Raw genomic sequence first — 21,011 nt, forward strand, 5'->3', positions numbered from 1 at the left:
TCAGTATGGTCTGCTGACTGCTTCTAGTATTGTCTGCTTTAATTTCATTATCTTCCAACAGCAATTTTACAAGAAGGGTATGACATTTGTTTTTACAGCAGCCCTATGCAGATCTTAATGGTTGAGTGCGAAGGGGATTAAATCAGAAATGCCAGAGAGATCAGTTGGCATCATAAATGAACTGTCTGCACTTGCCATATGGTTAAAAACTGCATTTGCAGGTGACTGTGACCTGCAAAGCAATTAGCGAGGGTAACAGACTCTGTGGGCTAGTGGCAGCTTAGAGATTTCTGCCATCTGCTCTGAGGGAAACAAGTATACACGACATATAACAGGTACATAAATCTGTTCTCATCCAGGGCATTGGCAGGTATATTCAAACTCATATTAAATCCTTACCATTCATCTACAATGTCTCCACAGCATCTGAATTTTAAAATTCTCATCTTTATTTTCAAAACTCTTCACGCCCTCAGTCCTCCTGATCTTTGCAGCTCCTCTGGATTTGACAACGCTCTGAGAATTTTGTATTCAGATTTATTTATCGCATGTGCATTCGGACGTACAGTGAAATGTGACATTTGTGTTAACAACTAGCACCATCAACATGTGCTGGGAGCTGCCCACAAGTGTCGCCTCACAGTCTGGCACCAACATCGCATGCCCAAAATGCTCCACCAAACAGCACAAGCAGCACCAACAACAACACAAAGCAAGACCACAGCAGCAGGATGGCCGATCATGGCTTTGACCTTCTAGCCTCGTCTTCTGGACCCGCATGGACCCAGGCCCTTGTGACGTCTTCGGTCCTCCAGACTTTGTGGGTTTGACCTTTGGCCTCTACTTCCAAATTTGCATTGTCCTTGACTTCCAGGCTCAGATGGACGACCCCTGAACCTGGTAGTGTTGGGGGAGCTCACCAGCCTTGTGAACCCCATCTGCACCCAGGACTCGCCGCTCGTATAGACTTCAAACCTGGAACCAGTCTCCGACTTGTGCATAACTGGTCTCCTCAGCATCTGCAATACAACTTACTTTAATTCCTTGGTCATCTCAGAATCTAATCACTCCACCATTTGATACCAAGCTTTCAGTGCCTGGGTTGTAAACCCAAATCCACTCAATCTTTCTATGTTCCTTCTTCTTTATGGCACTCCTTAAAAACCTAGTTACCTGAGCAGCCTTCTGTCTCAATTGCTCTTTCTGTGGTTTAGTGTCAAAAGTCTATTTCATGCATTGGAATTATAGAAGTGCAAATTATTGCACATACATAGCAAATGTACACACCTTCTGGTTCATGCCAACACTCATATTACACTAAGCTTCCTGCCATCTTGTCTCTTTTCATCTTGAACTCATATCTCTTAAAAACCGCCGCTTCCCCCAACAACACCTCCTTTCACCTGGAACCATTTTCTGCCCAGCGATCTGCAAACGAGTAAGAAACAGAATGCACTGCCACGTCTGTTTTTACCGTTACTTTCCCCATAAAATATTAATACCAACGGGCCTTAGCTGTCAAATGTTTTCCATGGCAAGATGTGAAAAGTTTGGGAAAATAACGCATGCCATTTACATGGACCCCTGGACTTCAGTTGAAAGGAAAGTGGTTTTACAGCTGAAACCCAGTCCTGGTGCAGGGTTTTGGCCGGAAATGTCAACTGTTTATTCCACTCCACAGATGCTGCCTGACTTGCTGAGTTCTTCCTGCAATTTGAGTGCGTTACTCAAGCCACTTGCATGGATGCTCCTCCTATTGCCAAGATTCAAAAGAATTGCATTGCAACACCAGGCAAAGACAGCACCTGACAGAAGATGATACAAAGGACATCCTGTTGCTGGGGTCACTGCAGCAACTTGAAATAGACCTCCCGAATACTTCACGTTGTTCCAGCCATCGCACTCCCAACTCTCCATCATCCAGACTAATACCTTTCTCTCTTTCTCACTTCCAACATAGGACCTTCAACCTGAAATTTTATTTGCTTCTCTTCCTATTTACGCCTCTCGATCTCCTGACTGTCACCAGCATTTTCTGCTTTTGCTCCAGATAACTTGAGGATTGTTCCATTTTTGTCTCTGAGATCCTCAATGTTCTGCAGCACTTACTACCTTACAGGATATGGGCTACCCACTGAAAAGGAGGAGGATGTGATCCCATCCACAACCGCAGAATGGTATAGGCTGCGGTCGTGTGAATTTTTACTGCAGAAATATCCACACAGCCAAGAAGATGACAAACAAGAAATATTCAATAGCTACACAAGTGTCTGCAGATACTGGAATCTGGAGTTCTAGATTCCAAGAAATATCCAAAAGGGTGTTCAATGATCTATTCTAATTCCAAGGCATACAAATCAATGCCCTCTGCTGTACTTCAGGGTCCTTTGAACAATAATAATGACAAATTAAAACAGTGCAAACTCTCATCAAGTGAAGTATCTTTAGACTTCAAACAATATCTCTGGTTCTCCTTTCGCAGGTGCTTCCTGACCAGCTGAGTATCTTCCAACATTTGTTTTTGTTGTGATTTCAGCTCCAGCTTTTGATTTCCTTTGAATACTGGTAAGTATTATCCCTCGATGCTGTCAGAGGATGGTGCCAAAGTTCTGGGTCTGCAGGTTGTGGATTGCACTGTAGTTCACGTTATGATGTGTTTTTTCTGGTTCCTGTTTGCTCCCTTTTCTGTTGCTATTTTGGGCACCTTTGAATTGGGTCAGATAATGAGCACTGAGCTGAAGTGAGTATGGACTCTTTCGATTTTGTGTTTTTTGCTCGTTCTTTTTTGTTGCTGTTTGTGTGATTTGTGTTTTATGCGGGTGGGGGGGAGGGGTTGACATTTTTCTTTGAACGGGTTCCCTGGTTTTCTTTGTTTCATGACTGTCTGTGAGGAGGGTGAATCTCGGGGTTGCATATTGCATACATACTTTGATAATAAATGTACTTCGAATCTTTGAATATTTGAAATATTCTAGATAGATACTTTATTGATCTCAAAGGAAATTATAGTGTCACAGTTGCATTACAAGTGCACAGATATAAAAATTAGAAGAGAAGTAGATAGAATAAAAAATAAGTTACATCAAACAGTCTAATGGGGAGGAAGGGGGTGTTGTCACTTCCCTGCCTATAGGTTGACTCATTATAGACCTTAATGGGCGAGGATAAGAACGACCTCATATAGCGCACTTTGGAGCACCGTAAATCAACATCAACATATAAAACTTCACTGGTCAAAGATCAGGTAAATCAAAACTGACACATTTGCCCATTTTCTGTTCAAATCTCACTGACCTGAAATGTTAACTGTTTTCCTCCACATATGCTGCTCGACCTGCTGAGTATCCTCACAGCATTTTCACTTCTCATTGCCTATTTTCTGCTCTGCAATGAAGTTTTGCAGTTTTTGTTTTGTCCAAATTATTACTGAATCGTATAATTAGTATACATAACAATTTAATATTAAACAGTTTCCACCCTCTCCTGTGGCAGCTGGCGAGTCCTCTTTATTTCCTGCTACTTCTACCGTTGTTTTCCCTGGGAAGGAGTGGATGTGCCATTGAGAGATGGAAAGGCTTTCAGTGTCCCACATTGGATCAGGACTGATGCTGGAATCTCCCACAGGGTGAATCATTTATGGATCTGTGTGGGACCTGATTTATAAACACCATTGAAGCCCTCTCTCAATGCTGATTCCTTAAGCCTACTTTCTGATTCCTTGGGACTATTATAGCTAAGGCAGTGCTTGCAACAGATGGTACATATGACGCATTGCTCTGTGGGCTTGTGCTAACATTCTGTGGCTCTTGGGTGTTGTCTATAAAAGTGGAAGAAGGAATATGTGCTTAAAATGTAAACTATAACTGTCAATACCTTACATAACATTTGAGGGGAGAGAGAACGGGAGAGAGAGGGAAAGAGGGAGGGAGAGAGAGAAAAGAAGGAGAGAGAACAAGATACAGAGTGTCTGTATGTGACTGAATCATGTTATTTTCATATTCTTCTTTAATATTGCTTTGTTCCATCTCTCCCAGCTCTGAAATTCTCCAGAGTCTTCATTTTTCTGCCTGCGGCTTTGAGAAAGTTCTGAATAGGAAAACTCCACCACTGGTGGCCATGCTCTAGGCTGTCAAGCCTTGAGGCTGTGCAATTTTCCCCCATATCCTCTTCAGTCCTTGGGCTTTAATTCCACCTTTAATCTGATCCTTAAAATGCATCTCTTTAAGCAACATCAAACAAGAGAAAATCTGCTGGTGCTGCAAATCCAAGCAACACACACAAAATGCCAAAGAAACTCAACAGGCCAGACAGCATCTATAGAAAAGAGTAAACAGTTGATGTTTTGGCCTGAGACCCTTTATCAGGACTCCTTTAAGCAACAGGGCTCTTCAGGCTTGGTCATTATTGTTTGATAATGCTACTCTGTCCTTCTCAGTGGTAGAGGTCATGGGTTTAGATGATTCTACTGACATCTTGGCTGGGTCTTGAACCTGACCAATAGGTGGCAACCATGCTGCTGCATCACACAACCGTCATCTGTCTCACCCAACGGTGGCACACAACCCCCCCCCTCGCTTCACTAAATCACACAATGAAGCCTCAGCCTGTAGGACCATCCCCTTGCTTTATTCTTCCTTTGGCATCTCTTCACAACTACTCATTTTCTCTATAATCTCAGTCTTCTCCCTCCTTTCCACCATATCTTTAAACTCAATCTCCGACTCCTAGTCCTCTGTTCTCCAAATTGATCATCTTCCTGCTTGCCTTAATAAAGCAAGCAACAAAGCAACGTTTGCAATAACTTCTCCAGTTCCTGTGGTACCATGGCATCATAAAGCAACTCCAGTAACTTTAAATCCTTTACCACTCTGGAAGAAAACAGATTCCTAGATGGCATTGGGCTACCCCATGTGAAGTAAAATACAACAGACGGCTCAAATTTGCTCTTATGATATCGCTCCTTTGAAGATGTTGCTTTGTACAGACCGACCACATTTTCGGCACTGCAATATGAACTATGCGTTAAAATAGCTTTTTTTGTTGTAAAACACTTTGGGACATCCTGCAGTTGTGAAAGGCACCATACAAAGGTAAGCTTTTAGTCACATGTGCTAAATTTGCAACTTAGTTGTTGGACTACAACATTTCAGCTTGGAGATCCACTGAACTGAATAGAAATCATCTCTGGAAAAAGGAGACAAAGCACAACTGCTAATGAATATTGTGTATCTAATTCTTGTGCCTAAGGGTGAATTTTTAGCCCCTTTTTTCCCTCTCATTCAAAACCACGCCAAGTAATTGACTACAAGTTTGAATATTCATAACCAAGTTTTTATATTATTTTACTCGATTTCATTATTGACCAATCAAAGGTTTAAAATTCATTACAGGACAGTTTGATACAAAAGAATATTTCCCTAAAACACTAATCTCTCTGTTCTCCTAGCAATGTTTACTGGGTGGTCCCCAATAAGAATTCAACACACATCCTGGTTTCTGAATAATTAACATTCATCATTCAGGGCCTTTCACAGAGTTCAGTCAGGTTCATAAGGGGAATTCTGTTTTCCAACGCTCTATTGATTTTCTTCCAGCACAAGTACCATTTCACCTAATTGAGGAATTACTTCTTTTTCTGGGGTTCCTGCACTTTTCTCCTGTGAACTGGTGGGGATCAATAGGAGTAACCTGCATTTTTGAATTCCATTATTGAACTGGGACACCTTATAGTCTGACATTAACTGGAAGGCATGAGGCTGCATTTTGAAAAGATATTACATCTGGATATTCAATGCTGTGGGCATGTTGAAGATCAACAATTAGAATTATTTGTGGCCTGACTCTCATACTTGGCATGTTTATGAAGGGAAATGCATCGTTTGTGGGTTAGGTGCTTCTCTATAAAATGGATTTCATTTCAGTTTTGTCCCAATCATTATTTAGGCATGTGACCAAGGCATTTTCCAACCAAGAAACAATTTATAAAATTTTAAGCAAAGCTAGGATTAAAAACAGAAATGGAAATATATAGCATAATTCAGGAAACAAATTGGAAATATATAGGATAAAGGAGGAAAATATACAGGGCATAACTTTCAGTCAGCTTTAACTATCTTTCTCATTCTCATTGTCTTTTACAGTGTCATCAATCTTAACAAGAGTTCTCTCTAACTAAAACCTTCCACACAGAGAGTCTGGAAGAAAAATTTCTAAAGACCATAAGACAAAGGAGCAGAAGTCGGCCATTCAGCCCATCGAGTCTGCTCCACCATTTTATCATGAGCTGATCCATTCTCCCATTTAGTCCCATTCCTCCCTCTTCTCACCATAACCTTTGATGCCCTGGCTACTCAGATACCTATCAATCTCTGCCTTAAATACACCCAATGACATGACCTCCACTGCTGCCCGTGGCAACAAGTTCCATAGATTCACCACTCACTGGCTAAAAAAATTTCTTCGCATCTCTGTTCTGAATGGGTGCCCTTCAATCCCTAAGTCATGCCCTCTCGTACTAGACTCCCCCATCATGGGAAACAACTTTGCCACAGCCACTCTGTCCATGCCTTTCAACATTCGAAATGTTTCTATGAGTTCTCCCCTCATTCTTCTAAACTCCAAGGAATACAGTCCAAAAGTGGACAAACGTTCCTCATATGTTAACCCTCTCATTTCCGGAATCATTCTAGTGAATCTTCTCTGTACCCTCTTCAACGTCAGCTCATCCTTTCTTAAATAAGGAGAGGATATCTAAATGCAATGGGAAACCAGAATGGGAAAAACAACAAGGAAGTGGAAATGGAACTTGCATTTGATTGTGTGTGTGTGTGTGTGTGTGTGTGTGTGTGTGTGTGTGTGTGCGTGTGCATTCATTCAATGAATCTAAAAGTTTGAAGTCTTTTCTAATTCTTGCAAGTCTATTACATATAAAACGACTTTCCAGCATTCACACAAAACTTGACCTGCCAGTTAAACTGATGATAATCACTGATTAACTTTACTAATTGCACCATCCATTGGGAATGCTGATCTTATGTTCTTATGTTCCTGGTTGCATCAGCACTTCTGCTCATAAAGTAGGTCTAGATTTGATGTGCCAGGCTACGCTGTGAAATGTTGATTTAAGCAGATTAGTGAACCACGGAATACAGACATCAAGTTATTCAGATTGCTGAGCAATTATAGCATAATGTTTTCAGAAGGATTTTAATAACGTGGGACTAAAAAAAAAACTGATGATGTGGAAACTATCTTAAAATGCAGGATTTAATTTGGCACTGTTCCTACTGATCCAACTCAGATTTCAGGTGATCCAGCTTTAGTTTGGCTTGGAAATCTGAATTTATGTAATTTCACAACCTAAAGACCTACAAATTCCAGTTACTCCAAGAGTCTTGTTACTTGTGTAGAAAATATGTGCTAATATAATTTATTTTAATGCCTTTTACCTTATTTTAACCTTTATTGGGTTAGGCATTTATATTTTTATGTTAGATGACATGCTCTGAAGATGTACAAAGCTCCATGAGTGACAGGTTTAACTGACATGGCTCAGTGGAAGTTGTGTAATTGCATGTACAATACACAGTACCAGCCAAACACTATCCTGGATCTACATTTCCACACCAGATTATAGCATCACAGCAGCATGGTCCCTAACACTGGTCTTTCCCGATCTCACATCTGTGCACCACAGAAAAACTGTTTGGTTTTCACGACACACAGACAGTGCCTAGTTGAAGAAAAATCAGTCCCCCATCATTAGTGCTAAACACGCAGTATCATAGTGGCTGTGCATTTTAACCGAGTTCCCAAGTTTTGATTCATTGTGCCAGATCAAGCTGACAGACTGCCAACAGCTCTGTAGCAAATTGCAGGCTCTCAGCCATTCAAGGCTTGGCTTGCTTTGATCTTCGGTGCTTGCTTGGCCAAAAGCAAAAGCCTAAGGTGAGCCAGAGGCTAAATACCTGTTGACCTCTCAGTGAGTGGACTCAACACTAATGGACAGGTGAGTGAGGCTGGACCATTCTAGCCCACCAACTTTCTGCAAAGACTAGTTGGTGTTTGGAAGGCAACTCTGTTCTAATTAATTAATTTAAAAAATAGTTTAGGTATTTTTGATGTTATCATATAAATCTATTTAAATAGTTTTTAAAATTACCCTGATAAAAACAGTTTAAAAAAATACCCTGTAAAGACAGTTGAAAAGACTTTGACAGTAGAGCGACAAGAACAACTCACAGCCTGCTTCACTTTGGAGAAGCCTCTTAGCTTGTTCACATTTTTACAGACAGCCAAAAGACAACAGGCAGCAAATGGGATGGTAGGTTGGGTCCAGCACAAACCGCAACATTACGTTCAACAGAATGATCTATATGAAACAGTATAATATGCATGGAGCCATAATATATTAAAGCTATGAGCGTTAGAGGATATGTTTTAGAATCTGTTTTGCACATGCATTTATGTGGTTTAACAGTTGGAATCAAGAGATATAACTGCTAATCACAATAAAGAGGCTATGACCATAAGTTATACTTGATAACTTTCTGGATAAAGAATCAGAATAAGACAGGGATTTTAAGTAATCTCTGTGCTAACAAATTAGACACAAGTGTTGGTAGGTGTGATAATACGCTACCTCGAAGACTTATTACACTCTGCCAAGGCAGTAAAGCTCACCTGATGAGGTTACGAGACGCGTCAGGATCCTGGGCATTTACTGTGCCAATGATAGTCCCCACTTCAACGTCTTCATACACCTCCAGCATGTAAAAGGATCTGCTGAACACTGGTGGCTCATTCACATCCTCAACTGTAATTCTTACTGTGGCCGTGTCTTTGTATGCACCCAGGTAGAGAAATCGAGCATCAAGGTGACTGTTCTGTGCTTCTACTTTCAAGGTGTAGCTTTTCTTGCTCTCATAGTCCAACATCTGAATTGAGAGGAACAAAGCCTTGATTAACGGGATGGAAAATAAATAAAATAAATGGAGAAACACTGCATGAGGTTAAGCCACTGAACTCATATCCACCTTTCGCACAAGAATGACCCCCTCTTGTGAAGCCTCATCTGTGATGATGTCAAACATGTTCATCCCGTCACCATCAATGATGCGATAATTAACCTCCGCATTCTCCCCAATATCTGCATCAAATGCTTTGATTCTGCCAACAGCAGCACCTTCTTGGGAAGACTCTTGCACACTCATTTGGTATACACCTGTAGAGATAAGAGAAGTCCTCAGCTGGTGTCGGACTATTCGTGTGTAATAAGACTTCAGAACTCCTTTTATCAGCAAGGGCTTGACATGAAATAACTAATTTAATAGAGAAAAAAAACAATCTAATCAAATATAAAAGCAACTTGAGAATACAATGGAAGTTTGACAGTAGAAAACAACTGACCCTTTTAACTAAGAATCTAAAAACTCTTCAGATGGTCAACTTCTCTAACCCAATAAGAAAATATGTCTTGGAACAAAGATTTTCTTACTCCAGCAGATCTGAAGGAAAGGATGTGCAGACCAAGTCTGGTTCGTGCCAAGCTCAAGCTGAACTTTATCTGAAGAGGCTAAATTATCCTCTGGTTGACATCACTGTCACATTTACGCATCATTGCTCTTCCTAGAAAGGTTTTTGATTATTTTGTCTGACTCTGCTTACAGATCTCAGTAAAAAAGTAGGTCTGAGCAGAGATGCAATTATAAAATTATGTACTTCATTTTATGATGTCAATTAATTCCAGTTATTTGGTTATTTTTCTGTCTTCCATTTATTTGTTATTTATAGTGTGAAACACAAATAATTGGAAGAGTCAATCACTTGTAGAAAGAAATAGCACTGAAAAGGGCAATTACCTTTGTTCAAGTTAGCATAACTGGCTACTAATCGAGAACATGATATCCACATATTATTTTATTTCATATTGTGAACTCTTGAAAATACCAAATCAGATCATAAATGTGATAGGTACATATATATATAGCATTAAATTTTGCTTACTTTGTGGAAATCTTGGAGGATTGTCATTTACATCAGTGAGTGTGATGTTCACAGATGTTGTCCCTGATAATCCCCCCATCTGGCCTCCCATATCCTTTGCCTGGATGATCACTTGATACTGTTCCTTTGCCTCTCTGTCCATGTTTGGTAAAGCTGTTCGAATAATACCTAGATAAATCCATAAAGACAAAAACAAATCAGTCTGAGCATCAGGGTATTAGTAGAGCAGCAAGCATGCACCATATTCACGGTCAATTCCCAGCTCGGTCGATCAATGAAGTCTGTCAGAATCTCACTTTGCCTTTAAAACTGCTAAGAATTCTTAATTACCCACAGCAGGAAAAGACATCGCTAGGAAGAAATTAAATGTCAGAAGTTTAGTTGGTAAATACACATGATAGTATAAGAGCATAAGAAAAGAGGATCAGGCGTAGGCCACTTGGTCCCCTGAGCCGTTTCCTTGAGTTTTCAAAAATAAATTTATTTATTTATCTATCTATCTAACTATCAATTTATTTATTTGTTTGCATACAATGTGGAATAAGCACTTCTGGCCCTTCGAGCCGTGCTGCCCAGCAGTCCCCTGATTTAGCCTAAACACGGGACAATTTACAATGACCAATAAACTTACTAACCGGTACATCTTTGGACAGTTCGAGAAAACTGGAGAACTTGGAGGAAACCCAAGCGGTCACAGAAAGAAAGTACAAACTCCTTACAGGCAGCGGCAGGAAATGAACCCGGGTTGCTGGTACTGTAAAGCATCCTGCTAACCACTATGCTCACCTGCCCTCCAATCTCTTTAAATACTCCCGTGATCTAGCCATGAAATCAACCTGGTATGAAACTGGATGGAGGGATGTCAGGTTTGACAATAATAGGCATACTAGTTGATCTTGCTCAGGATATAGTGATTGATTTTAGGTGGGGAAGAGGGAAACAAAACTAGCCAAAGAGACTGTTCTACATTTTTAAAGAATTTATAATTAATAGAACATAGCCATTACTGGTATTGTTATTAATGGTCACTCACTTCCTGGATTTTGAGGCTACATGGAATAGCATCTTTCGCTGATTTTGTCTCCTTCGGCCTCACCAATTATAAATTGTTCCATCCCTCAATCTTTCAACTGCACTCTTCAAACCTTCTTCTCATACTTTCCCCTTTGCCTACAAAACATTTCTATTTTTCTACAGTTGTCCACCCCCTCTCATCTTTTTTAATTGTTCCCTCCTCACTGCTCCACTCCTTAGATGTGACTCGGTGTCAAAGGCTACCTGTTTACAAGGAAACTCTTGATCTATCTGATGATGCACAGGAACCATGAGACCGTATGTAAGTTAGGCTTCTTCCTTCCATTTGACAAGACCTTAGGAAGTAGTTTTGATTTGGCTACCTCAACAAATAGATCTACCTCACAGGGAAGGCTACTTGGCTTGTAAAGATTACTTAGAATCTCCATGGAGATGACTGGAATATTCTAGGAATTGTGGCATCTTTCTGTGCAAAGAGGTCACAGGCTCGAATTTAAAACAACATCTTGCTTTGACGGTTTTCCACTGGCTCATGATCACCCTAAAGACATACACAAATAGAAAAATTATTCATTTCTAACAATGATGACTTCTGTTTTTCCCCCTTCGGAATACTTCTTTCAGCATAACAAGCATCATATAAAAACTCTGACAAGCCTTATAGATGGGTGTATTTTTATATGAAAAATTATCAGAGTTTAGAATATTTCTCATCATTTTTAATGAAGTGATGATTCGATTTCTCTATCCCTGCTTGCATTAATAAGGCAATTTGACTAAGAGCAACTGTCATTTTTAATATGTTCTCAGTTTTATGATTGCACGACTCCTTCAGTGCTCACCTTTTCATGCATTTACATGGCAGGTTTGCTACATGATTGAAACATTGGGTTGCACCATAACAGTACAGGTCAAACATCAAGAAATAGCTTTGCTTTATGAACAAATGTGGATTAGACTAGTTTATATTGGGTAGACAATTATATAACCAACTTATGCAGATGGTTGGGCATCTTCTCGGGAAAAATGTTGCTTCTCGCTATGTCTGTACCTATTTCAGGTACTCTAGTTGTATAAGGCCCTGGTGAGATACTAGAGCTCCTCCAATTCTGGGCTCTTGTCTACCATCAGTTCAAAGCAGTGCATTATCAGTACCTTCAATTCATTTGGCCAAGTTCTGAAACTCCCTCCCAACTTCGCTTTGTTTTTAAGTTTTCTCACCTTCCTTAAGATGCTTCTTAAAACCTTTTTGACAGATGAATCATGTGGTCACCTCTTTAATACAATTTTCATGGTTTGGTGTCAGTCTTCAATGATGCTAGTGTAAAGTGACAACATCTCCTCCTTTCTGATCATTAATACAGGTGTACACAAAAGATGTGTGCTTAGCTCACTGCTCTATTCTCTTGACACCCACTACTGTGCGGCTATAATACCATTATAAATTTGCAGGTGACGCAACCTGTGTGACTGGCACATTGCAGGTGATACTGGGTCCTGAAACGTCAGCTGCTCATTCCTCTCCATTAATGCCACCTGACCTGCTGATTTCTTCCAGCACTTTGTGTGTATTGTTCAACATTTCCAGCATCTGCGGAATCTCCTGTGTTTATGACACTATAGTTGCTGGCTGAGTCATGGGCGGTGATGAATCAGAACACAGGAGTTATATAGATTATCTGGTCGATTGGTGCCACAGTTACAACCTTGTACTTAATGTCAACAAATCCAAGGAGGTCATTGTTGAAGGGGAAGTCAGGAGAACATGTGCTCCTTTTCATTGGTGGATCAGAGATGGATACAGAAACAACTACAAGTTCCTGGGCGTTAGCGTCTCAGATGACCTGTGCTGGGCCCAGCAGATAAATGCAATCATGAAGCAGATGAACCACTGCTTCTACTTTCTTCGAAACCCAAAGAGATTTGGCATGTCTTCAAACACGCTCACAAACTTCTACAGTATCCTGGTTGATTGTATCATGGCCTGATACGGCAATTTCATTGTACAGGAACACGAGAGGCTGCGGAGAGTAGTGAACACAGCCCAGTCCACCACAGACAAACAGCAGCCCTCTCCACCACCAACAGAATCCACAGGGGGCACTGCCACAAGACAGCTGTATCTATCGTCAAAGATCTCCACTGTCTAGGTTATACCCCCTTCTTGCTGCTACCTTCAGGCATGAGTTACTAAAGCCTGAAGTCCCATACCAACAGCTTCAGGAACAGCTTCTCCCCTGCACACATCTGATTCTTGTACAGATCTTCTTCTTCTTAAGCCCATCACTCCTACTGGGGCAGAGGCTGCTGACAGTAGCTCACCAGAGCCCTTAGCTGTGGGGCCATTCTTTCATGTTGTTTCCAGGGGTGCGGCCCATCTTCTTGGTGTATCCTTCCTCTCCCACGGATGAGGCCTCTGGAGCTTCAGTTGGCGTTCCTGCAGCTCTGGGTTTTTATGAGATAGGGTTGCTAGTCCTATGCCCAAACCTCCTCCTCTTGCAGCTGGGTGTGGGACCATCCATGGTGGAGTTCTTGTACAGATTTGCAGAACTCTAAACCTACCTCAGCAAGGGAAAATTATAGATCATCTCATGCACTACTATGGACTGGGCTCTGATACCGTCCCTTTTTTCTTTCTCTCTTCGCTGTCTAATATAATTATTGTGTATGTTATTACTAATACTGGAAGTATGTATTTATATTTTGTGTGTTGTCTGCACCTATATGCCTTTAATACTACTGTAAGTTAAATTTTTCATTGTACCTGTACTTCATCTTCCTTGTACACACGACAATAAATTCAACTTGACTTGAAGTGGATTGCTTTGGTTTACTGCATTAAAGGTGCATTTTAAATGTAACTTGTGCTATTGCGACAGTGCATGACAAATGTTATGTGTCAACGCATTTTAAATTAACCTAAAGTGTTGCAAAGTTGCAAAATGTTGTTACTAAAATCAACTTTATAGCTAATAATGCTTCATGAAATCAAATGAACATATGGATGCATGGTTTTCACTTCACATAGAATACATTTAAACAAAGCATGAAAATATTTTGATTTTATCAAGTTAGGAAATTGCATTTTAATTTTGCATACTGGTGAATTTTAACACAAATCAAATTTGCTATCCAATATACCACAGCTATAAAATAATTGTGGGCTGAGAGGAGAGTGCAGCAGGGCTTGAGGTCAATATAGATGGATTAAGAGGATGGGTAAGGTAATGGCAGGTAGAGTATATGGTGAAGAAAATGAGGTCATCTACTTTGAAAGAAACAAATAGAAAGATTATATGTTTTTCAAACTGTCAGAGACTTAAATGTATTGGTGTTCAGAGGATCTGGGTGCCTTTGTACAGGAATCATCAAGTTAATCTGCAAACATAGCAACAATTTAGGAAAGTATATTGGCCTTTATTGCAAGAGGAAATCAGTACAAGAGTAGAGATGTATTGATTTAACTGTATAGAGTGATAGAAATGTACAGCAGAGAAACAAGCCTTTCGTCCCACTGTCTCTGTGCTAATCATCATGCCCAGCAATACCATCTGGGACATGATCTCTTTTCAATACGAAAGCACAAATTTCACGAGATATGTCAGTGACAATAAACCTGACTCTGATTCCCATCCCATTTGCTTGCATTAATTCCACGTCCTCAGTGCCTTGTATTTTTTTATCAAATACATGTCCAGCTGCCCCTTAACTGCTGTTACCACCTCCTCTGGCAGCTGTTTGCAAATCTCAGCTACTCTTTGTGCGCACATTTTCTCTAGAGGACCATGGTGATACCTTATTTGGAATACTATGCACAGCTCTGATTTCTCTACCTAGGAAAGGATCTACTTGAAAAAGAGAGGGTAAAGAGAAGGTTCACTGGATTGTTTCCTAGAATGGCAGACTTGTTGTATGAGGGGAGAGTAAACACACTGGGTCTACATTTGCAAGAGTTCAGAAGAAAGAAAGCTGATTTCTTTGAAGCATACATCTCTTTGAAGAGGCTTAGCAGGAATAGTATGGATTTGAAGTTGTCTCCTTCTGGTGAGTCTCAACCTGGGTTGATAGTCTCAAATTAAAAAGTAAGTCATTCTGGACAGAAATTAAGAGAAATTACTTCACTCAGATGGCTCCAACATTTTGAGATTCTCTATCTAGATGGTCTGTGGAGGCTTGGTCTCTGAGCACAACCAAAAGGGAGATAGATAACTTCTGGTTATTAATGGAATCAGGAGTGGTGGAAAGTGACATAGAGGTAAATCTCAAACACAAGAAAATCTGCAGATGCTGGAAATCCACGTGTATCACCCTGAGAAAAGTTTCATTGCTAACGTAATGGTCTTTCTGTAGAAGCAGTGTTTGGGTTATGGTGAGAGATGATAGATGCTTCGGTATGGGAGCCATCCAATCAAGGGGTGATTTTTTTTGTGTGTGTCTGACACCAGTGTGAACTGGGGTTTTTGTTCGGCGGGACATGAAGAGAGAAGATGCTGGAGAGAACCGGTCATAATATTCGACCTGGTGGGGGACCGTGATCCGATGGAGCAAGGTGCAGAGGTCTACTGAGAAGTGGCGAATATGACTTTCGGAAGAGTTGAGCTCCAACTTGTGAAAATTTGACTGTTTAATTATAATGGGCTCATTTTGTTTTATTCTTTCTTTTCTTTACTAACCCTTTAGTTAAGTTAAAATTCACAAATATATCCCTTTAATCACATGCAGTGTGCTGTCTGGTATTTCCCGGCACTGAGTTATAACAAGGTAGCATAGCATCCACACAAACCACGGTTCAGGTTGGGAGAGCTGTCCCAATGTCACGGATTTGATGGGATCAAAGTGTGTATTCCCTAGACTTACGTAGCCCAGGGAAACCAGGGTTTTCACAAGCAGCACACACAAAACACACACAAAATCAGCACTCAAATCAGTCCTGATGAAGGGTCTCGGCTCTTCAGTCCCGATGAAGGGTCTCAGCCTGAAATATCAACTGTTTACTCTTTTCCATAGATGTTGCTTGGCCTGCTGAGTTCCCCCGGTGTTTTGTGTAAAGGTAAATCTTACTGAATGTTAGAACAAGCACAAGGAGACAATCAGGCTACCTTGGTCTCAAATACTTGTAAACTAACGGTCAAATGCAGTTGATTGGATTGGGTACTTTAATCTTAAGCCCAGTTATCTATATAGTGTTAGTACTGAGTTATCATTTTAGGTTTCAATTTTTGGTATATAACAATTAATAAAGCCTTGCACTGTTATTAGTGCTTATATGGAAAATGCAGTCTTCAGCACTGTGGAAAATACATCTCTTTGTGACTAACACTTGCTGAAGCGAATGGTGTATGAAGCTGTAAAGCAGCTCATCTAAATACAACCCAAATCACCTCAAGCAATCACATTATAGCTCTATAAATGTACCATTTCTCTGCCCATTTTAGACTAATCCAATGTAATTTTTTTTTGCATAAAATCCCATTAGTATTGGAACAGTTCAAGCCACGGAATTAATGAAAGATTAGAACAGCGAAAAGGGGCATTGCAGCTTTGTATTACAGAGATTCACATATATTATATTCTCAGCCATGTATCACTCTTAATACTTGAAAGGTATTGCTAGTTACAAAGATCATGCACACCTTGTGAGCTCCAACTTTTCAAATATGTAGCGTAGGTGGTGGTATTAGAGGTGATATATCCACCAAGAAGGCAGGGCCATTTGTGCAGAAGCATTTGACATTCACAGGGCTTATATATCCAGCTGAAATTCCTAACAGCTTCTTTCATCATCAAAATAGCTTGTCCTTTTTTTTCAGAAGCTATCATTTCCATCGTAACTGCAAAATTTCCTCCTCCTAAGGGAATAAAAATCTTTTTCACATCAATGGAAACTCTCTCCTTAGCTGTATGGAAATGAAGTTATAAGCCCTGCATATGTTGTGACCTCAGCTAAATTATTAAGAAAATAACTCAAGAAGGAAAAGTCTCTGACCTGTGTCTGACTCAACGGAAAAATAGGGCTGGCCTTGTAAAATACTGTAGACCACCCTGGCACTGTATCCGTAAGTGGGGTCATCAGCATCTGTAGCTATGACTTGAATTACAGATGTACCTGTAAAAAAAACAAATCAAATCACAAAACATTTCAGCAAGTCTTATTCCAATAAATTCCATAAGTATTCATCTAAACTCTGCATTTACATTCAAATACTTGCTTTCTGAGTGTTGTTGATAATTATAAGCATTTGTATAATTTAATGGATAGTGTGGACAATGTTGGAAACTGTAAACATTTTAAGTTAGCTTTCTTTATCAAGCATTATGGAAATGGAAAGATCTAGGGAAAGTGGACGAGGAGACTGCAGGAGATTCATCTCTGTTAAATGTTATTAAATATACATGAGAGGGCCAGCTGCCTGCTGAACTCACACTGCACTTCTTCAATGAAAACATGAGTGAAGGTGGGTGTAATGGGTGACTCTGACATACAAAACATAGAATATTACAGCACAGTACAGACACTTCGGCCCACGATGTTGTGCCAACCTTTTAACCTACTCCAAGATGAATCTAACCATCCATCTATTTTTCTATTATTAATGTGCCTATCTGAGAATTTCTTAAATGCTTCTAATGGATTTGCCTCTAGCACACCCCTGGCAGGGCATTCCATTCTACTCTCTGTGTAAAGAACCTCCCTCTAACATGCTCACTATACTTTCTTCCAGTCACCTTAAAATTATGTCTCCTTGTATATTTAGTACACTGAGTGTACTATAGTACATTAATTGTACTATACTGCATATATTTAGTACACTTGACTAAAGACAATATTTTTCCTTTCTTTAATCTGACCATTTCTGGTAATGTGACCTTTTTTTTACCACTTTGGTACCTTTGATAAGTGATTTTTGTTATTTTACAGATTAAAAGGATAAAAGAATATAGGTAATTATGAACAAACTCTTCTTGGGCTTCCAGCCAGGTACAGGTATCAATTTTAACTGACGTTTTGATGACAAACTCTACCAACTTCATCAGGGATGATGCCTCGGCATGTCTAGTCCGGTGGTATTTATGCCCCCGTAGCTCATCCCTCCCGATTATAGCCCTTATCTAATCAGATTTCCACCGTCCCTCCTTACTTACAATTGAATTCCAGTTCTTACTTAGAACGAGATCTTTGTCTTTGTTAAAATTCTTTTCCTCTAGTTTTCTTTCAATGGCTTCCTTCACTAGGTGGTCCCAAAATCCATCGGTGTGGCACAGTAATTTTGTTCCGTCGAAGTCAATCCTATGGCCATTGCGAATGCAATGTTCTGCTACCGCCAATCTCTTCAGGTAATCCCAGACTAATACACCTCCTGTGCTCCCTGATGCAGGTTTCCGCCATGCGTCCCGTCTGGCCAATACACACTGTTCTGCATTCACAGGGAAAGCTGTGAATGCCAGCCATCCTGAGTCGCATTGCTGACACACATAAGCTATGATTTGAACTCCCTTATGGGTTTGTGGATGGTATTAATCCAGTATTTCTTCAGGATCCTGGTGATCCTTCCAGAAACCGAGTAAGTCCATGTGAGTACTTGCCTCCTGTTCCCGGGAGTGTAGTGTTATGTGTTTCACTGGAACGGGGCTGCACGAGGACATACCCGATCAAAACTTTTCCATGGATGGCTTCCAGACCATTCGGGCTGACCAGAAGTGCACTGAGAGCGGTAAGCGTAAAGGAGTTGGGTGCTTACTGTTCTGGTTAACAACAGATGGTGCAATCCGGGTCATATTACAATCGAGGAACGTGTTTGTAGACCGGATATTGAACTTTTTGCTGTTGGACTTCGGCCATATTCCACTGAGATACAACACTGGGCGGCACGGGAGGTTGCTCCTGCCAGTGGCCATCGAACTTTGCAGCTCCTCCTGTGGAGGGTCAGACACCCTGAGCCAATAGGCTGGTCCTGGACTTATTTTCCATCTGGCATAGTTTGCATTTTGTTGTTTGATTGTTTGTGGATTTTGTATTGCTATATTTATGCTCTATTCTTGGTTGGTGTGGCTGTAATGAAACCCAATTTCCCTCGGGATCAATAAAGTATATCTATCTATCTATATTCTAATATGATAGAAACTGAACGGTAGCCTTGGACATAATGTCTATCAGAAACCCACTCACATGGACTTATATCTCAACAATAACAGCCACCATCATGCTTCTCAACATAAAGCAGTTCTCTCTACTTTGATTAACCAGGCGAAAACCATTTTGAACCCAGAGATTCTCCATGAGGAGATAAGACAATGACGCATGACTTTCCTACAAAATGGTTACAAGTTGAAGGAAAGCAATCAATTAAAAGGGCTGACAGAAAAACCAGGAAAGTTAACAACAAGGAGGAACGTCACTACCACCCAATATTTTCAAGGTTTCTCGAAGGATCATCAGTATCCTGAAGAAATACCAGATGATTACCATTCACAAACCCGTAAGGAAGCTCAGTCACAGCTTATGTGGATGTCCTGAGACTCAAGACGGCTGGCATGTACAGGATTCCCTGTGAATGCAGAGCAATGTTTATCGGCCAGAGTGGAAACCTGCATCAAAGAGCACAGGAGGTGTATCCATTTGGGTTACCTGGAGAAATTGGTAGTAGCAGAACATTGCATCCACAATGGCCATAGGATTGACTTCAATAGCACATACGTCATATACACCCGGAAAGCACTAGATCTTTTTTTCAATAGGTTCATTATTCATATTTCAGAACTGATTTACACTCTGATATCTCAAACCAATAGTACCTATATATGATGAAATATTTGCATAGTTCTCTCTGGAACATGCAGAAGAATTTAAGGATTGGAATGATTTTCAACATGCAGAACTCATTCGGGCAACTAAACGTACATCTGTCTGCAAACCCCAACAAATGCAATGTTTGAAGTTCTCCATGCTGTTTTTCTTGCATTCGAAGTTCTGATGAACTTTTATTGACCTAAAATGTTAACTCTGATACTTTCTCCTTAGATGCTGCCTGAATTGTTGAACATTTCCAGCATCTGCAATAAGTCAACTCAAGTCAAGTTTATTGTCACTTAGCTACATACATGCACACGATCAAACGAGACGTTTCTCTGAACCAGGGTGCAAAGCACTGTCGTACACATAACACACGTAACACACATTAACTTATGAAAGCAAGGATGAAATCTACAGATGGGCTACACATAAATATACAAACTAAAGTGCATAAATTAAATACTGTAAGGTACAGAACAGATTAACCAGTGACAGTTTGAATGTGATGAGGCAGGGAGTTCAGAAACCTAATGGCCTGAGGGAAGAAACTGTTTCCCATCCTGACTGTTCTTGTTTTTATGCATCGGAGTCTCCTGTCTGATAGCTGAAATTTAAAAAGCTTCTTAAAAATTCTTATATAAATGATTTTTTAAAAGTCAAATCATAATAGTTACAATGGTTTGTAAACTGAATTATCAATTTTAGTCTTTCATATTTTAAATTATTTTCATAATAATGAACTTCCTTTCTAAACTTTACTAAATGTATCTGACCATCAGAGGGCCCATGGAGAGTGCCTTGGCTCCTCATACCTGCAGCTCAGGCACCTTCACCAGCCTGCTAAGCTTTTGTAGAAACCTGTAACAGTGCCCTCCACACAATGTGAAGAGCAACACCATGCAAATCTTTAAATCAGCCACCACAAGCAACCACAAGCAAGGTATCCGCATCAAGGTACACTGTTCCTGGAAATGCTTCATGCGGTTCACTAATCATGGCTTGTGAACAAGTTCTTCTTAGGACGTAGTTCATAAAACAGTACACAAACTTGAAAAAGTCTGCAGATGCTGGAAATCCAAATAAGACACACAAAATGCTGGAGGAACTCGGCAGGGCAGGCAGCATCGATGGAAAAGTGTAAACAGTAAACAACAGGTCCTGATGAAGGGTCGCGGCCTGA

General features: G+C 40.3%; 1 protein-coding gene across 6 annotated transcripts in view; it reads right to left on the bottom strand.

Moving 5' to 3' along the window:
* Positions 1-21,011, bottom strand: part of LOC134357899 (cadherin-6-like) — a 197,442-nt gene that overhangs the window by 59,277 nt on the left and 117,154 nt on the right. For all 6 annotated transcript variants that reach the window (XM_063069659.1, XM_063069662.1, XM_063069660.1 and 3 more), the window contains 4 exons: positions 17,027-17,146; positions 10,006-10,173; positions 9,036-9,223; positions 8,683-8,936 (listed from right to left, as the gene is read on the bottom strand). In XM_063069659.1, the coding sequence (XP_062925729.1) occupies positions 8,683-8,936; positions 9,036-9,223; positions 10,006-10,173; positions 17,027-17,146 (730 nt within the window). The remainder of the gene's footprint in view (positions 1-8,682; positions 8,937-9,035; positions 9,224-10,005; positions 10,174-17,026; positions 17,147-21,011) is intronic.

Source organism: Mobula hypostoma, chromosome 17 (genome assembly GCF_963921235.1).
Source record: "Mobula hypostoma chromosome 17, sMobHyp1.1, whole genome shotgun sequence".
Taxonomy (NCBI): Eukaryota; Metazoa; Chordata; class Chondrichthyes; order Myliobatiformes; family Myliobatidae; genus Mobula; species Mobula hypostoma.